This window comes from Balaenoptera physalus (genome assembly GCF_965194825.1).
Source record: "Balaenoptera physalus genome assembly, chromosome: 13".
In the NCBI taxonomy this organism is placed as follows: Eukaryota; Metazoa; Chordata; class Mammalia; order Artiodactyla; family Balaenopteridae; genus Balaenoptera; species Balaenoptera physalus.
Genome location: NC_138892.1, coordinates 39,996,551 through 40,017,709, shown reverse-complemented (window position 1 = coordinate 40,017,709; position 21,159 = coordinate 39,996,551). Strand labels below are relative to the sequence as shown.

General features: G+C 35.5%; 2 protein-coding genes across 8 annotated transcripts in view; one reads left to right on the top strand and one right to left on the bottom strand.

The window, feature by feature from the left end:
• LOC309640418 (uncharacterized protein) overlaps nucleotides 1-21,159 on the bottom strand; it is a 340,945-nt gene that overhangs the window by 182,616 nt on the left and 137,170 nt on the right. The window lies entirely within an intron of this gene.
• The window catches only part of SYT1 (synaptotagmin 1), a 427,179-nt gene that overhangs the window by 274,661 nt on the left and 131,359 nt on the right, over nucleotides 1-21,159 (top strand). Inside the window, exons 4-7 of one of the 2 annotated variants that reach the window (XM_082419035.1) lie at nucleotides 5,437-5,621; nucleotides 11,303-11,416; nucleotides 14,946-15,113; nucleotides 18,912-19,079. In XM_082419035.1, coding sequence (XP_082275161.1) covers nucleotides 5,437-5,621; nucleotides 11,303-11,416; nucleotides 14,946-15,113; nucleotides 18,912-19,079 — 635 coding nt within the window. Of the gene's footprint in view, nucleotides 1-5,436; nucleotides 5,622-11,293; nucleotides 11,417-14,945; nucleotides 15,114-18,911; nucleotides 19,080-21,159 lie in introns of both variants that reach the window. The other variant, XM_082419034.1, reaches the window with a different exon arrangement.

Genomic DNA, 21,159 nt, shown 5'->3' with positions numbered 1-21,159 from the left:
AGGTGGATAGGTGGGGTGGGCCAAACACAGAGGACTGTGAAAGCTATGCCCAAAATGACTGAAATATATGTATGAGAAAAGTTGTGTTCATAAACAACAAGGTCCTGCTGTGTAGCACAGGGAACTACATTCAATACCTTGTGATAAACCATAATGGAAAAGAATATGAAAAAGAATGATGTATATGTATAACTGAATCACTTTGCTGTACAGCAGAAATTCACACAACATTGTAATTCAACTATACTTCAATAAAATTTTCTAAAAAAAGAAAGTTTTGTTCAATGACAATAGATGGGTAAAATGGAGAGAAGAGATAACTGATGGGAAGGGAGATCAGATGGGAGGTAATGTCAGGCCCAAACCTTCCAAGTCAAATAGATGTAAAAAAAAAAAAAAAAACATATAAAATGTATCAAAGAAGAAATGACAAGACTTGCCAATCAGTTGGATCTGGGAATTAGAATTTCCACGTGGTTCCAATGTCTAAGAGGCAGGAAATTATAAAAGCACTGACAGAAGCTACATAGCTGGTTTGAGAACTGGTTTGAGAAGATGATGATATATTCATAGGGAACATTTCCTAGACAGTTGGGAACACAGTTCTAGAGAACAGAAGAAGGAACAGTAACTGACCTACAGTTTAAGGCATGGGAAAGGATGTGCTCATTAACGAGGGAACGTGAAGATGAGCACAGAGCTGAACGCCTTGAATAACAACTCCATCTAACGCTTGGGATTGGGAAAGGAAAGAGAAGAAAATGTCCGAGCCATAGAAGGAGGTGCTGGTAAGGGTAGTAGAAACAAAAGCAGAAGAAATTTTCAAGAAGGAATACATGATCAAGATTTTTTCATACCATTGACAATGTAGTTTGGGTTTAGCCAGAAGAAAATCACTGGTTATCTCTGAGAGAGTCTTGAGTGCACTGTTAGTATCATGAAAATGGTTGCAGAAGGCATAGATAAAAACGGTGAATAAGAAGAAAAGATCACCACATATACAGAAATAGCCCCCATTAATATTCCAATTGCATAGTCATCTATATACAGCATGTGTTATAAATCTCTTGAGGTCTGCTTTATCTCTATTGAGTTTCCTATTGCTGCTAGAATTACTTACTACAAAATCACTGGCTTAAAACTACACAAATTTATTATTTGGAGGTCAGAAGTCCAAAATGTGTTTAACTGAGCTAAAATCAGATTGTCAGCAGGGCTGATTCCTTCTTTCTTCCCAACTTTAGTGATAGATTATTAATAAGTAACATTGTATAAGTTTAAGTTGTACAACATGATGATTTGATATATGTATATATTGTGAAATGATTACAACAATAAGGTCATTTAACCTACCCATCACCTCACATAATTACCATTTTGTGTGTATGCGGTAAGAACATTTCAGATCTAAGCAAATTTCAAGTATACAATACAGTACTGTTAACTACAGTTACCATGCTGTACATCAGACACCCAGAACTTATTCATCTCATAATTGAAAGTTTGTACCCTTTGACCAACATCTCCCCATTTCCCCTACCCACCCCCAGCCCCAGGTAACCACCATTCTACTCTTTGTTTCTATGAGTTCCAACTTTTTAGGTTCCACATTTAAGTGACATCACAGAGTATTTGTCTATATGACTTATGTCTCTAACTTCTCATTTAGCCTGATGCCCTCAAGGGTCATCCGTATTGTCTCAAATGACAGAAGGAATCTTTTTTATGGATGAATAATATTCTATTTTCTTTATTCATTTATTTTCTTTATCCATTTATCCATTGATGGACACTTAGGTTACTTGTATATCTTGACTTGTGAATAAAGCCACAGTGAACATGGTGGTGCAGATATCTCTTCAAGAGAGTGATTTTTTGTTTCCTTCAATAAATACCCGGAATGGGATTGCTGGACCACATGGTAGTTCTACTTTTAATTTTTTTGAGAAACCTCCATAGTTTTTTTTTTTATAATGACTATGTGAACTAATTCTTTTGAAGCTGTAGGAGAGAATCCCTTTCCTTGCGTTTTCCAGCTTCTAAAGGTCACCTACCTTCCTTGGCTAATGGTCCCTTCCTCCACCTTCAAAATCAGCAGCACAGAATCCTCAAATCTCTCTGATTCTGAAACTCCTGCCTGCCTCTTTCACTGAGAAGGACCATAGTGAATACACTGGGTTCATCTGGATAACCTAGGATAATCTCGCCATCTCAAGATCCTTAATCACATTTGTAAAGTCCTTTCTGCTACGTAAGGTAACATAGTCACAGGTTCCAGGGATCAGAATGTGGACATTTTTGAGGAGTCATTATTCTGTGTGCCACAAAATCTAAGTTAAAACATCAGAAGCAGAATTGACTTTGACTTAATTCTTATGCATTGGTTTACCTTCAGGTTAAATGATATGTGAGATTAATTCATTAACTAGAAGATGAAAATAACATTTTTAATGGAGAGCTTTTAAATTAGTCTATTATTTTCTGCCAAAAGGTCCTTAAGTTAAATGCTAAAATTCATGTTATAAAATTCCATTTAATGATAGTTGGGTGGCAATAACAATAAGCTGATAGCTTTCTGCCAGTAGCAATATTTTGATGAGCCTATTTTTTATTGAAACTATATTTTATATTTAAGTAAAATAAAGAAATAAAGAAATCACTCTTGGCAGCATCTTTTGCTGTTATTTATTTTCTCCATTTTTTTTCAAAAGTAAAATGTCCTATTAAATAGGCTTCACAGCCCCACAAGGATTTTTCCTTTGTATACATGGATAATATGCATATTTTTAACCTAATAATGTAAAAATATATTTCAGTTTCTCCCACTATTCAATCTATAGTTTTTCCTTTATAAAATTGAAGGGATAATGAACAAAACTTCTGTGAAGATTACATGAGATAAATGTATATAAAGCTGCAGCACAGCTGCTGGCCCATAATAAGTAGGTCTTCAATAAATTTTTAGCATAATCCAAAATATATTTCACGAGATTTGCTCACCAATACTGAAACTTATTTCTATAAATGCTACAAAGTAATAATACTGTGGATGGTGTTTCTGACAAAATTCTCAAAATTTAGTTGCTCTACGAAATAGAATAAGATTGTTAACATGAAAATTTAATTTAAAATACTGCATTTAATTTAAAATGGTGGTTTATAATTAACTATTCAGTCCAGTTTTCATATGGGTATACAAAATGATAGCATTAAGGCTTTTTTAAAATTCTATCTAAAGGTACCAGTAAGTTGTGAGGAAATTTTTGCTAATTTCATATATTCAAAGTTAAAATTAAGCTATTCAGAAGATCAGCTGAAAGCAAATCTAGAAGACAGCAGCACTATAAGAAATAGAAGTAAAAAATAAAATTTTTTTCAGTGGTTATAATTCACCTTCAAGTTGCACTATTTCAAATTTCTTCCTGTAATCCTATGTTCCTATCTCTTTACCTCCTTTAAATAATGTTCCTGTGCTTTCACTGTCTATTTTCTTTTTGTGAAGTTGTCAAATGATCTCTGTCTTGCCCTGTGTAATTTAAGAGACTTTTATATGGCTCTCTGAGAGACTATCACACAAGTCCGACTAGGAGAATAATTTACGAGGTTCAAAATGAAGGGTCATTATTCTACTGTCTCACCCGCAGTGAATACACAGGCTCTCTCCTTCACGCATGGCAGGGTTTTAACTAGATCAAAAGAGGTAGAAGCTTTTAAATGAAGTATTGTGAATGCTATCATTGGTTACATAAGCTCCCTTTACATTTTTTTAAAAATATGATTGCTTAATGAGATTAGAGACCTATAAGAAAGCATGTCTTTGGGTATGGGCTTATCTGTAACTTTCACACAAATCTTTCTTTGGCTGAAAACACAATTTCAGCAGTTATGGTTTTATATGTCCTTAGGGTAACATCTAGTCATCTTTCATAAGCTAGAATAATATGCATAGTAAGTCTTCTTCACTACGAAGCTAAATGCAAAAGGAGCCAAGAGAGCGGATTTTCTCAGTTTTGAAATTAATTTTTAGGTGTTTTTATGTCATCAAAGTACTCCTACTTGTGTTCAGCAATCATTGATACTAATGATGTTTATGTAGCTAGAAGAAAATAGCACTTTTTCTTACCATTTCAGTAACCAATGTCTTTTTTGATTACAACAGGCAAATCTAATTACTGCTTCTTGTGATTAATCTCAATAGTTGAATGACTTTCTAGACAAACTGAAATCCTCCATGTTTCCATGAGACCTGATTTTTTATAAGCACATGTGTAGGGGATGCCAAATGAGAAAATGGAGTTACTTTTAGTAGCTGGACAACGTGTAATAGAAAAAAAATGCTTGAGTGTCTTTATTTGTGTATGCTTTATTAAACAGACCCTGTAAATCTGAAGTCTACACTCTTATCTAAAAATTCTCTCTTCCTCCTCTCAATTTCTTAGCATATCCATCAAACTCCTCTCAGTGTATTCACCTCTTTCTTTTTATATATTTATTGATGTGCATTTTTTTATGCCCCCGTAGGTACTCTGAGCTGTGTCACCCACAGTACTTAGCCCTATGCCTTGAATATTAAAAAAAAAAAAAAAAAGCTAAGATTTTTAGTCTATTAACTCAACCTTGAAAAGAGATGAAATGGGTACGACTATTATCTTCATTTTATAGAGAGGGAAACAGCAGTTCAACACAAGTAATCTGGCCAGTTACAAAGCCTGTAAGTGGCCAAGCCTGAATCTAAGCCTGGGTTTATAACCACTGCCCGACCTCCAGAGACCCTGCATGGGTAAATCTCCCCATGATCGACTTTCAGAGCACCAAGTCCTTCTTCCTAATCTTCACTACTTTTAGGACTTTACATTTGTCTTTCTGTTTTTTTGATTAATATCTACCCCTTCCACTGTGCCCAGAACATATTAATAGAACCTATAGTATTTGATAGGTGAGTAATGGCACCTAATATTAAGTTTTTGCCATGTGCCACGTACTGCATCTTATTTTAATCTTCAGAAAGACTATCAGGTACCTACCAATTTACCTCCACTTTAGAGATGAGGATACTGAGACAGAGAGAGGTTAGGCAACTTGCCCAAGGTCACACAGCCAGTAAAATGGTGGAGCCAGGGCTTGAACTCAAAGGCCAAACTCCAGAGGTAAGCTCTGAAGAAATGAAGGAGTGGATCATTGAAAATCTAGCTTGCAGGGGCAGGGAAAGCTGTATGGAGGAGATGACATTTGACATGCCTGGAAGGGTGAGGGGGAAAAGATAGAAACACTCTAGGCTGGGGAAACAACATGGATAAAGCAATGCAGAACAGTGTGCCTGGAGCTCAGTAAATACAAATGAATGAGTGAATAGCTTTCTTTACAGCCCATGAATATAAAGGTTTTGCAGATGTAAATGCTTTATTAATAATAGTCTCTGCATTTTTTTTCTTTCAGTGCCACCGTGGGCCTTAATTGCCATAGCCATAGTCGCGGTCCTTTTAGTCCTGACCTGCTGCTTTTGTATCTGTAAGAAATGCCTGTTCAAAAAGAAAAACAAAAAGAAGGGAAAGGAAAAGGGAGGGAAGAATGCCATTAACATGAAAGATGTGAAAGACTTAGGGAAGACCATGAAAGATCAGGTAATGTATTCATTCCATGTTTCTTCTTAGATTATTTTATCAAAAATTTAAGAATAGACAGTTTATTAGTTTATTCCAGATAAATATAGAAATAAACAATATCTGGACACTTGTCATAGTTGTAGAAATGCTCTGCAATCCTTTCAGTCATTACTCAACATCCCAAAGTACAATGGAAACATGTGGTTAGGGTTTTCCAGTCTCCTAAGTACATAAACCAGGAAAGGGCGTCCATGACCATCAAGGCCAAATTGGTAGGCCCAGCGTATTGGAATGATATCTGAATATTTGTATTACATCTGTTTAGCCTGTCTTAATTGTGCCTAGAGTTAGAGAAACAGAATAGAGTATCTGTTCTTCCTCTTGGGTGGGACATCTTCTTATCATCATCACTGTTCATAATCACTATTAAATACTGAGTCTTATAGCTGTTTATCACACTTGATGAAAGCTACCATCCCTATACAAACATCCAGCTCAATTATGAGTGCTCAGGAATAATGAGTTATACAAGGGAAGGGAGAGAAGTATGAGCTGGTTCTAAAGAATGGGGTAGAATTCTAAGGCAAAACTCTTCACTTAGGGACAATTAGAACCAGAATGCAGGTTATAAAATCCATCTGGCTGAGTTATCTTCCCAAGCCCAAGGAAGCAATTTGAGCATCCTTTACACTGTTATCTTTCCTAAACGAACTAGGTGATTTGGTTCAAAATAAAGTCTACTATTAAATAGGTATAATAATTAAATGTCTCTTCATTTCTCTATTGGAATCATATTCATATTGGATATTTCTAAGGAACAACTTATTTCATATAAAAAGTAAATGTAGGGACTTCCCTGGTGGCGCAGTGGTTAAGAATCTGCCTGCCAATGCAGGAGACACGGGTTCGATCCCCGGTCCGGGAAGATCCCACATGCCACAGAGCAACTAAGCCCATGCACCAGAACTACTGAGCCTGCATTCTAGAGCCCACGAGCCACAACTACTGAAGCCTGTGTGCCTAGAGCCCGTGTTCCACAACAAGAGAAGCTACCGCAATGAGAAGCCTGAGTACTGCAACAAAGAGTAGCCCCGCTATCTACAACTAGAGAAAGCCAAACTAGAGAAACCCAACGCAGCCAATAAATAAATAAATAAGTAAATTTATATTAAAAAAAGTAAATGTGAAGATTTTTCAGAGAAATAACATTTTCAATTATCAATGCTTCCCTTCAAATAATTCAAAATTTCTATTTATTCCCTAATAGCAACATATATAGGCAGTTTTATACATTCTTCTTATACTATTACTGTTAACTGAACTCTTAAATATGTGAATCTCCTTAAGAACAATTTAGTTAAGGAAGGTATTTTCAGTACATTTGTGTAGTTATCCACACACTCAGGACACTCATCCCTCTCCCCAGCCTGAGTTTTAAACACTTTTCTCAAAGACACTGTAATGTCTCTTGACAACATTTTCACATAGGCTTATTTTTCACTTGAACTTTTGCTTGGTTTCAGAGCTGTAGAATGAATGCTATGCCTGCACTCACACTCAGAGAGCTTCATCCTGAGCTCAGAGTATCAAGGGTTATGTCTTTCTCAAAGTTTCTAATCACAGCCACAGAAGCCCAGGTGCCAGTGTTCAACCACAGATGTCTAACAAGGATTTTTCTTTTCAGTTTATTTGTTACATAGAAACTGAAGCTTTAAATCACGTCTTGTTTTATTTCAGCATTTTCCGTAACCAGCAGGACGTGATACAGATTTCTTTAGACAACATATTTGGGAGATTAATAATAGTAGTAATAATCTTCTAGATGGACTGAATAATTTGTATGTGAATTTCAGCTATGTCTGTGAACATTGGAAATATAATACTATCATTTTCATAACTACATTAAAATTCAAATGTGGTTTTCATGTATGCTAGAATTAACAGTTAAAAACACTAAATAATGTTAAATGATTACTACAGCATTTCTTCCTAGGGCAAGAAATTTGTATTTTTCTTTGTGGAATTTGTTCTGTATGATGTAAGACTAATTTATAGAATAGTAGCAGTGTTTATTACCCCTGTTATTACATGGATAAATGACCAAGATCTCAAAAATAGTAAATACAGAAATCAGTAAGTTTTACCATTTCACTCTATATAAGAACTAACAGAAATTCAAATTTCAATATTCATGACTATATGTCTCTATGATAAGATTTTATAACCAAGGAAGAATTTTTAAATATTCTGCAATAACAACAAAATGGTAATGATAGATAATATTTGTATACAGCAAAGGATACATATTTAAGAGTTTTGTAATGGCTTAAAACTTAAAAGCACTAAAAATACAGAGGGGCAATATCAACTTGCAAAGTCAGAGGTCTGAAAAGGTCATTTCTCCACGGTTTTTACTAATGTGTGTGGATATTTAAATTTTTATTTCTTCCTTCTGTGTCCTCCTTATCTGTGTTATGTCTCATGACTGTTCTGGACTGTCCCTTGCGGTAGGTTTCCTCTGCTATTAGACACCCCTAGTCAACGCTCAACTACATTTAGTGGCCTGGCAGCCGGGGCTTCCACAGCTGAGGGTGTACCATTCTGACACACATCAAAAGGCTGAACTAAATTGATTTTTTTTTTTTAAGATAAAGGGTTCTCATTTTAAGATTACTGATTAAATAGAACAGTATTAGAAAGCTCAAGTTTTAATTGATGGGCACAGAAAGAAAATTTAGTGTCGTATGCTCCCTTTTTAGCATGCCTTATCAATTCCAAACCTGAACAATTTAACATAGAATGAACAAATGCACCTTCTGATGGTTTATCCAAGTACAACTAAACACCTTTTGAATGTTGAATCAAGCCAGAAACATGTGCACTAAATTTTTGAAATTTAAAACAAGGTCTTTTTCCCAACACAGCTTTTTCCACTGCAATTTATCAAACTCTCAGAACTGCTGGGCTTACATGCATTTTCCTCTGCATTTTGTTCCTTGGTGCATGTGGTGGGGAGACTACTGCTCTGGAGATATTATAACAGCTGCTGATTTAATAGGCCTGAATTTAATGTAATGGTACAGAAAACGTCTTGCTTAAGCTCGGCCTTTGGGACAAGAATAGACTTAATCACTTCACTGACAAAACAGTGGCACTGAGAAATTATCAAAAATTTAGCCCTATTCCATGCAGAATAATTGCAGAAATGGTCATGCACCTTTCATTAGGGCAAAAACCACTTAGAGAGAAGGCGATTTAATAGCTCAGCTCTTTCAAATGACACTGAGCTGAAACATGATATGTAAATTGTCAGTTCTGAAAGAGATTTTGAAAAAGTATTTTAATCCATGAAAATTTTTATTTTTATGATGGAGTGGTGTGAAGATTTTTCAGACAAAAATGTGCGTTAAATAGTTTGCTATTAAAAAAAATTAAAATGTTACAGGAGGCAAATTACCTACATTGCCATTTTCTCAACACATCTTTTCAGACAGTATTAAAGACTGACACACAGCTGAGGTTTTGAAAGGGCAATGTGGGTTCACTGCCTCAAGTCCTCCACTTAAATTCAGTAGTCTTTTCCTTACACTTTACTATCATTTTTCTATTAGCGACACCCCAAGTTAAAAGATTAATATTAATTTTTAAATAATTATGTTGTTTTCCTGCCTGTGGCTGTCAGTAAATCAACATTTTACTATTCAAGGAAACATCCAAGTATAAACTTCCTAATTAAACGGTGTATGGCTAACCAGATTTGAAAAGGTTTCTGCACAGATGTAATAATGGCAATTTTCAATTTTCCAAAGTCATTGTAGGCTCCTGAAATTTTTCAGGAAGAACAAAATGGGAGGCATCTCCAACTACAGCTCAACTCTGTTTATCATCTTCCCACCCTAATGAGTTCTAGTAAGATGATACCAAGTCTGTTTTTTGGGATCAAATTAGAGTTAGATGGCTAGAGCCAAATTGCAGTCTTGTCAGTTCAGTGACCGAGGGTGTCATTTTGAGGCACCACTGCGGGTCTCTGTATGAATGGATAAGTGAACAGAAGAGATTTCTCTGAGCAGAGGGAAAAAACCATGTAATCTGGAAGTTGTGGGAGGTTGGATGGTAGAGCTATAGTCTAATGACTCTGAAGCCTTTCTGAAGCCTGATTATACTTCTGTGCATTTGAGTTCTAGAAGATTTCTCAGGTTTAATTTGATCACTGACAGGAGTGAAAATTCTTTTGCTTTGTCAAAGATACAAAGCCTACCACTCATATGTCTTACCTTCAGTTTTGTGAGATTCTATAGTAACACACACACACACAAAGAAAGGCAATGAAAATGCCATAACCAAAACCTAGGAGAGAATATTTGTGGTATATAACAACAGAAAGATTGAGACCACTAAAATACAGTCTCTACAAATCACTAAGAGGCAAACAACACAATAGAAAAATTAGCAAAGAGGTATTATATATACATATTATACAAAAGATTATTACACAGGTAGTCCCCAGAAGAAATAATACAAATGGTTCATATAAAGGTTTTTAAATTTTTCAACCTCAATAGTGTTCAGGAAAACGTAACATTTTATCATTTCTCATTTCGAATAATAACTACTTATAGATTTCTAATTATTTTCTAATTCTTTAAATCAATAAGAATGCACACCCCCTAGAAACAAAATTTCTAATATTTATAATCTTTATAACCTTTGATTTTTTTGAGCAAACTTTTTGCATTTATTGGGAAAATACGTTATATATTTTTATTTTTAATAAAGAGGAACATTTGAATGAATTTTATGAAATTATGAGCTTTCTAGTATTTCAATTTATATTACACTTAAGTTTTAGGTTATCAGGAACGTTCAATTGGTTTAAACTGAATTTTGAGAATTCTGTGCCATGATTTTTGCTTGTTACCACAAAATTAATTTTTATACAAATTTCAGTTTGACAGAATTGCAAACATAACTCCTTTTACCTTTTGGTATCAAACAGACCCGTAAGTCAATTTAATTCAGCCTAGCTTTCTGTGGAGCTGTAATGAAAGTAAAACAGTAAACTTAAACTGGAACTGGGGTAGATTTTTCTCTAAACATGCATTTGCTGGTGGCATGTTTTTTTTTTTTCCTCTTTTCCCATAACCATTACAAATGTATACACAAAACACAGGAAATTACAATTTTCTAAGAATCACTTACTCAACTATCTTTTTCATAGGAAACAAGGCAAGAAAAGGCCACCCATTTCATATAAATTACTCCACTGCATGTAACAAGGGTGTTTTACATGATGCTTAAGATCTCTTTTAAACTACATGAATGTGAAAACTGGCCTGGTTATTAGCATGTTTATCATACCTCCGAAAGAAGCGATTTTATCAGAGCCAAATATAACACAAAGTTGATGTTTTCTTTGCAACAACTTTACATTTTTTGCTTGCAATATTCTGAGGGGCTATTTCCATTGCTTCCATGTTGCTTGCTGATTGGGGGGAAAAAATTCCGTGCACAAATGGAATTTTAAAAAAATATGTAAGCAGCAGATGTGAATGTGTGTCAGACAAATGGAGATTTCCAGCATCTCAGTGCTTGCTTCTAACAGCTTGGAAGTATAACCACAGGCCCAGTGTCATTTGAGTTCTGATGAAAATTCATTTGAATTCACATATAATCCATTTCCCTACTCATAGGCCCTGAAGGATGATGATGCTGAAACTGGATTGACTGATGGGGAAGAAAAAGAAGAACCCAAAGAAGAGGAGAAATTGGGAAAACTTCAATATTCACTGGATTATGATTTCCAGAATAACCAGGTCTGAGGGGGAAAATGTCTTGTAATTCCATTACGTTTTCTGAAATTACCAACTAGAAATTGAAACAAGATACTTCTTAAAACATTTGGTTTGCTACGAGGGGAAAATGCAATTATCAAAGCTATTGATGAAATAATTTCTAAGTACAGGCGGTCCCCTACTTGCTAATTTAACTTCTGGTAATTAGAATCCACAGTGTTCAGCCGATTACATCTACTTATGGCACTTACAGCAGGCAGGCGGAATACAAATTAACTTGAAGCCATCAGTCTGATTCTGAGAGCTCCCAATCACAGATCCCTCAGGCTGAGCTACAACAGTCTTCCTTGGAATTCATGGATTTAGCTCCAAACAGGGCAAGGGACCTTTGAGTTAGACCACCAATTAAGCCAAAGTCTTCAAACAAAAATTAACCATTTGATGAGGAATCAAAGATTAAAAAATTGACTTTCCATGAATTTCAATGGCAAGAATGCCTTATATAATATGATACTGGCTAAACCTCCTAGCACAAACGAGTTAACCGCTCTAGAAAAGTAGAAAGACCATCAACTTGATTTCTAGTGCCTTTGCATGCTGCCCTGCTTCCGGAAAAGTGACAAGGAACTAAAGGTTGTATCAAAACAGTCCTTCCTGCTTTAAAAGCCGTGAAGTGCCACCTAGATGAATGATAATACTAGCTAGCTTTTATTAACTGCCTGTTATAATGGTAGCTCAAAGATAAATGTTAAAAAAAAACTCTACCTAAAAAGACCTTCTAGGATCCATGACTTTGATGAAGATGTCTCTTTACCTTCTGAACTGTTCAAGAAATTTAAAAGCTAGATAAGAATTAGCTGAGTTAGAGATCAGGCTCTTAAAAATCTATAAGACACAGTTCTTTTCCAACTAGGAAAGCTTTAAATCTCTCCAGTTTGATCAGTTCACTGACCTTTCGGGGTGGGGAAGAACTTGATAGATGTAAATACAGTTACTACCTAATGCAGCATGTGTTAATTATGTCTAGTTTGATGAGGAATAAACAATAAATAAATCAAACACCAATACTCAGCTTTGGTGACTTATGTCCAAAGTCAGTAATACTGTGAGCTCTAAACAATGGCAGAAATTCTGGACTTTATTTAGGAATTGACTGTTCAAATAATGTCTTCACTTTTTGAAGTGTCCAGAGGGTTCCTCAAAAAGAACATATTGAAACGTACCACCATATAATAAATAATTGTATTTAATTAGCTTCATTACAGCCCTGGCTCATTATTTTGTAATACATTCCAGAAAACTGCATGTTGGTTACAGATACAAGCTAATAGGTATGGATTTATACAGAATTATAGGTATACCATTTCTAGTTAATTAAATAGGGCATTTGAGGTCATTTTTATTGCTTCTACCAAAATTTGATCATTAGGGATTGGTTGAGAGCAAAACTGCCTATTATTTATATATTCTAGAGAAGGTCAAGGTCAACTTACATTATCCTAACACAAAACATCTTTTCCAGAAATATAACCTGCCTTTATATATGTAGCCAACAGTTTTCTACTAATTTATTCTACTTTCATATTTTCCAGTAGAAATCTAGTGGATCTCATCTTGGTTAGTCATAATTTTGAAACTTCTACGTTGGCTTTGAGTACTCTAAGTATCATTTTATAAGGTAGTATTTTTAAGAATAGAGCACTGAATTTTTTTTACTCAAATATAATTCGAATGCATTTATTCTTCCTTTTCTAGCAAACCCATTTTAGAAGGTATTTCATTAAGAGGATCTAGGGTATTCTACTGATAAATTGTTTTAATAGTATGCATTTATTTTTCCAAACGTTCTCTGCTAATCTGATTTATAAAATGATTCCTATGAGTCATGGAAGATAAAGTCTGAGGAATTTCGTAGATAAGGCTGTAATCAAATATACACACCTGCTTACCAAAACTAAAAGATAATCCTAAAAGTCATCTAAGAACCTTTCATGGTGGAGAGAAATGTGATACTTATCTCTCAAACAGAAGTCAGAGGGGGGGTTGGGAGAAGTAATTCCACCTCTATCAACAAGATACCCCCAAATCTTTAAAGTACAGATGATCAAGTTTGAAAGAGTTTAGGCTATATCACTAGTGCTTTCCCTCCCCCAAAGAAAAAGTATTACAAAAAGTGAGGAGAGAATATAATCTTGCATATTCACATTGCTATCCAAAGGCAAATTCCAAATACCAACTTGGCAAACCAAGACACAAACTGTTTGCTTTACTAATCATGTCTTTATAAGCTGATGTCTATTTTAACCATTCTTTGACCATCTGTCTACGTTTTGTATACCTACAGTCTAGCATTCTTAGTGCTACCGTTGTATGATGAAGTCACAAAGATATTGAAGCATTAACATGGAAACAACAATCTTTAAGGGTATTGGTCTAGGTTAAAAATTGAGTCAACTAGCCAAAGTGCACTTATGCACATGGTGGGTCCATTTTGTAGAAAGTGGATGTGACTTTTTCAAGGAGGTGACTTGCTTTTCCACTCTATTGGTGAAAAAGGTACACACTCAAAATTTCAGACCCTGATGTGAACAGCTATGATGTGACTGCATTTTCTGAAGAGTACATACCTTGAATAACAATAAGGGAGTCTACTTTTGTTTCCCATATGGATCTAAACCAGTCTGTTGACACAGCATGTCTGATGGCAGGGCATCAGAATAGTCTGCTCACACCTTCTGTTTCCTTTGCAAAAACATTATCAGTGCCAGCCAATACCCGCATTCATAATAAGAGATAGGAATGTATCACTGAGAAAACCAGACGTGAAGAAATGCAGAGATTTCTGCTGTATTTGAAAAATATCAGAAACTTAGTCACTTAGCATTAAAAACAATAACTGTAATCTCCCCTTTATATGAAGCTAAAATTATATTTCTTTGACCCCTGTCCTATATTTAACACAGAATTTAATATACAATAATCATTTTACTCTAAGTTAAAACAAGAAGGAGCCAGCACACAGGTAAAGGTCAAATATGATAGAAACTTGAAAATCTTATTTTTATCTCAAAAAGCCACCAAATTCTAAGAAAATTTCTATTTAGCTGCTCTGAGGCTTCGGTTCAAAATAAGAATTTCCTACTTTATAATTACAAGCTTGTGATTGTTTAACAATTTCTTTCCACTTACAAATCATGCCCTGGAAAGAAAAATAATGCACGAGGGCTTTTAGCAACTGGAAAGTTATTTGATTGCAACCCTTTTGCAAATATGAATTCCATATTTAACTGTAATCAGCAACCTTTTAAAAGCCTCTTTTGTGTTTAAAACCAGGCTTCCTAGAGCCTGCATCTGTCATAATTGGGTTTCTGAAGTCTATGTAGCTCATTTCATTTGCCTTCTGTGTTCAGATTCAGAAGAGAATAAAAGTTTATTAAAAGCAAAGAACAAAAGGGAAAAAAAATCACAATATGCAGCAGTGTGAACACATCAATCTTTTCCAACATGTCCACCAATGCCAGTGTTTGCTGTATCCTGCCTCTCATTTCAGCTGCTGGTAGGAATCATCCAGGCTGCCGAGCTGCCCGCCTTAGACATGGGGGGCACATCTGATCCCTATGTGAAGGTGTTTCTGCTGCCAGATAAAAAGAAGAAATTTGAGACAAAAGTCCACCGAAAGACCCTTAATCCTGTCTTCAACGAGCAATTTACTTTCAAGGTAATTTTTTTTTTGTACTTACTAATGAACTTGTCCTCTGTTGTTCTAGATAACAGACTGATCTCATCCTGACACATATAGAGACCACTTGACCACTTGTTCAGAGACTCACAAATGATTCTATTCAGAATATTTAAGATTCTTACCTTCAATGTAATGAGGACTCTATATTGCATTAAAATTTGGTCCAAATAGGATTCAGCTCAGCTATTTCAGAAAAAAAATATGGACTGGGATAGAACTAGGATATCATTCGTATCTAAAAAGTGAGTTCAGCTTCAAGCTGTGGAACTGAACGTTTCCCCCTCTCTAAAATAAAGCCAAAAGAATTATAAACTTTTTCCAGGTTTCCAAGTTCCTGAAAATAAATCACGACCACAGAATAAAGTAAGCTATGCAACATTATTTAAATGGTACAATGAGGTGTTACTCTTGTTGCAAAATTTTTAGTGTACAGGGGCAATTTGAGTATTCTAAAACATTCTGCTTAACCCACCAATAAAAAGCATATGAACCTATTGTTTTTTTTCATCTCTAGCATTTTTCCCTTACTCTTGGCTCTTCCCTGGTGTTCTTCATCTTGTTGAGACACCTCAATTAACAAGCAGTAACAAAGAGGAATTCTGGCCACATAATAACCCAGCAGGAAAAGGTGCTTGGCAGGTCTCAGGCATCTCTGCATATAGTTCTCATCCTGAAGTCATGCACAAAAACAGTCTTTTGGTAGATATGTTTAACATGTGAGGGACTTCCCTGGTGGCGCAGTGGTTAAGAATCTGCCTGCTAATGCAGGGGACACGGGTTCAAGCCCTGGTCCAGGAAGATCCCACATGCATAGCAACAAAGACCCAACTCAGCCAAAAGTAAATAAATAAATTTACAAAAAAAAAAAAAAAACGTGAAATTTTTTGAAATGCATTACTTAAAACAATACATGTCTGTGAATATGCCAGGGGGCAGATTCAGAATCACCTGTCTACCAGTCAGCCTTCGCGATAGCACGCACCTGACATTAGCAAACATCCTGGTATGAAATAAATGGATGAAACTGAGGGCATGAGTCATTCTCATGAACCTTGTTTCCAATTTTGTAAAAGAACGGTATCTTTCTATTCACTCTAATATTTGAGTTTTTAAGACAAAAAAAAAAAAATCCCTCATATACTGTCAGCAACTCTGTTTAAAATCTGTACTTTTCTAAACCCAGATAGTTAATGTAGAGTAGCAGTAAAAACCAGCTTATGAAGAACTAATCATTAGGGTCAATATACCACAGGACACACAGTGAAAACAAAACAAAAAAATATTGCAAAAGGTAATTACAATCCTTCTATTTGACTATGTACTGATTTTAATTTAGGTCAGTAGTTTCTAACCACAATTTAGTCAGCACATTCTTAAATTATCTGAAATCTTGTGGGGCTTTGTTTTTGTTTTATCTATGTTATTTCTTTTAAAAAAGTGTATTGCTAATAATTTTTAGTACTGTCTATAACTTCAAGAATTATAATCATTGAGATTTTGAAATTGCCTATAAAATTTAATAGGTTCCATTTTACTTCAGGAGTGTTGATCACATCATAAATCAATCCAAAGTACAATATATTTTGATAGATTTGAGAAATATACCACCGTTTCTAGAGAACTAGTTAATTTTTCCTTGTAGGCCTTGTAGATTATGCATCTTAAATGCCAATAGGCTGTATGATACAGGAATGGAAGCAAAACAGTTTAAAGAGGATTGGCTTTAAAATTGAGTTCAAATCCACTGAACATGAACTTGACATGCCCCAAATGAAATGCTCCTTCTTTTGTCCACAACAAACTGCCATTTGAAAGAGCTACTCATCATTCAAACAGTAAATATTTATTAAGTGCCTACTGTGTACTAGCACTGTGCTAAATGCTTTACATGTATTCATTTGGCCTCAACCAGCCCCTGTGAAATAGACACTGTTATCGTCACTTTTTGATGGATGAAACAGCCGAGGTTTATTTACTTGTCCCAGGGCCATCAGCTGGAAAAAGGGGGAACCCAGGTCCAGACCTGTCTGACCTCAAGCTCAAGTTTTTGACTAATGCCATTTCAGTACAATCACCAAAAAAATCTAGAGAGATTTCAGAAATAAGATGAAACTTTCAAGAGTTCATCCCTACTCTAAAATTCCTTATTTCTTCCTTTCAAAATTGGCTCTTTGGTAGGGCTTATTTTTTCATTCTAAAGTGGAAAATGTGTTGTGCCTAGTTTTTAATCATAGTATTTTAATCTGATTCCAAATAGATGACAAATTATATAACATAAAAACTCTTTGGAAAAGCCAAAATTTCTTGTATATATTGCAGTCAAATATTCTTCCTTCTCCTTTCCTTCTTAATATACAGAGTTAATTGAGAAATGTTTGCTGGAGCATAACACAACTATTTACACTGATAAAATAATAGCAAGTGTCTGAAAATTGATCAAACCTTCAATACAAGTCTAAACAACTTCTTAATTAGGCATTTCTTCCCAGTTACTGAAGTGTAGCTTACTTGGATTGCCCTGCTTTCTCTGAATATTAAAAATGTCACTAATAAATATCCCAACCCATAGCATCTGTCCCAGTTATATTTGAACAGCTGGAGAATTCATCAGTTCTTGGCCTTTTGCCACTGCTCATCCTAAACAGTGCCATACCTAAGAATGAACTTCAAGATCTAGATTATAATGCATCTCTGATATTCAAAACAGCAATTTTCTAGTCAGCTCCTGTCGATCAGTAAATTATTTTAAGGAATAGGTGAGGCACCTTGTGAATTTCATGCCAGTCCTTGCAGACTCCTAGCATGCCTGTTCACATATCACTGCTCCATTAAACTATGACATCCGAATGGCCTGAAGGAGCGGGAACTCTCCTCAATACTCTGTAACGGCCTATATGGGAAAAGAATCTAAAGACAGAGTGGGGGGCTTTCCTGGTGGCGCAGGGGTTAAGAATCCGCCTGCCAATGCAGGGGACATGGGTTCGAGTCCTGGTCCGGGAAGATCCCACGTGCAGCAGAGCAACTAAGCCCGTGTGCCACAACTACTGAAGCCCGCGCACCTAGAGCCCGTGCTCCGCAACAAGAGAAGCCACCGCAATGAGAAGCCCACACACCGCAAGGAAGAGTAGCCCCTACTCACCACAACTAAAAGAAAGCCCGTGCGCAGCAACGAGGACCCAATGCAGCCAAAAATAAAACAAATAAATTTATTTTTAAAAAAGAGTGGACATATGTATATGTATAACTTATTCACTTTGCTGTACACCTGAAACTAACACAACATTGTAAATCAACTATACTCCAATAAAAAAATTTTTTTAAATGAAAGAGTTAATAGAACTTTTGAAACAACTTATCTACCCCTGAGTAAGTTGCACCCTGACAGTATAACTTATCATAAAATTAACAACAAAATATTCTACAAGAAAAACTTATTTATATAGTCAAATGGAATTGGCTTGGTTTATTCTTATATTAATCTTGAAGTGTTTCTAGCATGACTAATAGTATGAGCTATTATTAATAATACTAACAGCTTCTAGAACTTTGGGATAAAGTGATGAATCACTATGGTAAGTCCTCATTTTGTCCCAAGTAATTTAAGCCCCAAGCAGTTAGTTAAATGATTCAATTTAAGGGAAAAAAAACCCGAAAGCACAAGTATCTCCCTGTTCTGTTTATCCAACATAAATATTAAAATTAAAGACTATAAACAGGTAACATGTTTTAAGCATTTTTTGTGACCAGATATTTTGTCCGCATCTTTTTATTTAGGTGCCGTATTCGGAATTGGGTGGCAAAACGCTGGTGATGGCTGTCTATGATTTTGATCGTTTCTCCAAGCATGACATCATTGGGGAATTTAAAGTCCCCATGAATACAGTGGATTTCGGTCACGTAACTGAGGAGTGGCGTGATCTGCAAAGTGCAGAGAAGGAAGAGGTAAGAAAAACATTAGCATTTCTAATATGACAAGCTGTACTTGCCAGTTGCTACTCTCATACTAACCTATTGAGAGGTGCTGGGGTGACGTGAGTGATGTGGCCCTCCAGCTGCTGACAGCTGGCAAAATAGTGTCAGGGGATTGCATAACCTCGTAAAAAAGTACACTGATCTGGGTCTTATTTGAAAGAAAACAAAGATTTGTGAAGGTCTACAGATAATTCCCCGGGGTTGGGGGGACAGACAGACAGACACACACCACTTCTAAAAGCCTAGAAAATATTAAATACACACACACACACACACACACACATCTGCTTCTTTAAAAGGACAGGGAAAAGTCATCTTATCCTTTGTATTTTTCCACAAAGATTTTATGTTTTCTACATAGATTATACAGCTATTAAATAGAAATGAAATGGCACTTTTTCCTTGATTATTGCTGCATATTACAGACAGTTCATTGTTTCTCCTAAAGATATCAGAGCACAATGGGTAAAACATCAAATAAAATTCACAAAGGCAGATATTAAATCCCCTGTTTAAATGACTCACATTTTTACAGTATTCTTCACATTGTTTTGCCCCAGTTTTAATAGGTTAGCCCAGGATTTTTCTGTGATTTAAAAAAGGGAATTTCAGTATCCTTAGTGCATTTAAACTGCATAATAGTCAATTCTATTTGATTATGCTATGCCAGTCTGACACTAGCGCTTTTCTGAGCCAATGTCTCAACAGGCCAATACCAGAAAAGCAAACAACTCTTAGCTTCTCTGAATTCCTAAAGCAACTCCTTTTCCAACCATTTTTTGGTTCCTAACATGGGTTTATAATTACCCAAGTGATTGCCAACAGCCTTTGTCATTTAGGGTCACTAGACGCCTTGGATTCTGTAAGGTGTGGTCACTTTGGGGCCACCAGGGAAATCAGAAAGTAACCCAAGCCTTCAGAGAAACTCAGTCAAGAGCATCACCTGGGAATCCTTTCAACCTAAGGTTTTCTGTGACCATTATTATTATTAAGTGAGGTTTTAGAACAGGTTTATTTATTACTATACTGAAACTGAATTTTATTAGTGCTCTAAAGTTATTACTTGGTTGTAAAAAAAAAAAAAAAAAAAAAAGTCAAAATTATTTGAGTTAAGCTCTGCTTTTTCTTTGGAAGGAAAAAGTTTAGTCAAAATTAAATTCTTGGATATTGAAATAGATTTACCACCCCTGTGGATAGAACCACCCAAGGATAATATGGAGTTTTTAAGTTTTACAACTTTTTTAAGTAGTTCTTCCCTATGAGTAGACCAATATCTATATTAAAATGCAACATCCGTGTGAAAAACATTTAATCCTTTAATCACAATGTTGCTAGTCATTTAACAAAGTAGTGAGCTGTTTCATTGAATTTTTATATTTTATTGACATATTTGACTCTGTAAGTTCCTTGTGGCTGGGGGGTAGGGTGGGACCATAACAAGTATTTATTAACTGATAGGTTTTTGTTAATTGATTATTGGTTGGCTTCTTGGTTGAGTATCCAGATAGGACCCACTTGTCCTTCACAAGCTCACCTGTCCGGAGGTCATGGCTCATGTCCCTCCCTTCCAACTGGTCACTATCAAGTGGTATGGGATTCCAAGACTACACCCCTGGGCTTCTGAAAAGTTGGTAAATATTTTTGTCTGTGTTAGGAAATGTGATCCATCAAGCCATTTTCTTCTTTAAAAAATTCTTTGAATACAGGCAGAGTTTGATACTTGACACTAAGCTGACAGGTTTGACGCTAGAAGCTACAAGTTTAGGTAGACTGCCCAAAAAGAATCACGTTTTTATTCTCACCCCTTGATTTGCCCGTTTTCTCTCTTTCATAACTTTCTTTCTCCTCATCTTCTCTCCCTATGAAAGATTTTTTTTGTGATCCAACTTATTCAAAATGATTCACCATGCAAATGTTTATTATGTACTGCTATATTCCTAGAACTGTGCCAGGTGTTAAAAAAAAAAAAAAAAAGAAAGAAATGTGAAAAGGGTAGACACAGCTCTTGCTTTCATGGAGTTTAATGCTGTCTCATTTTCCTCCCTCACTC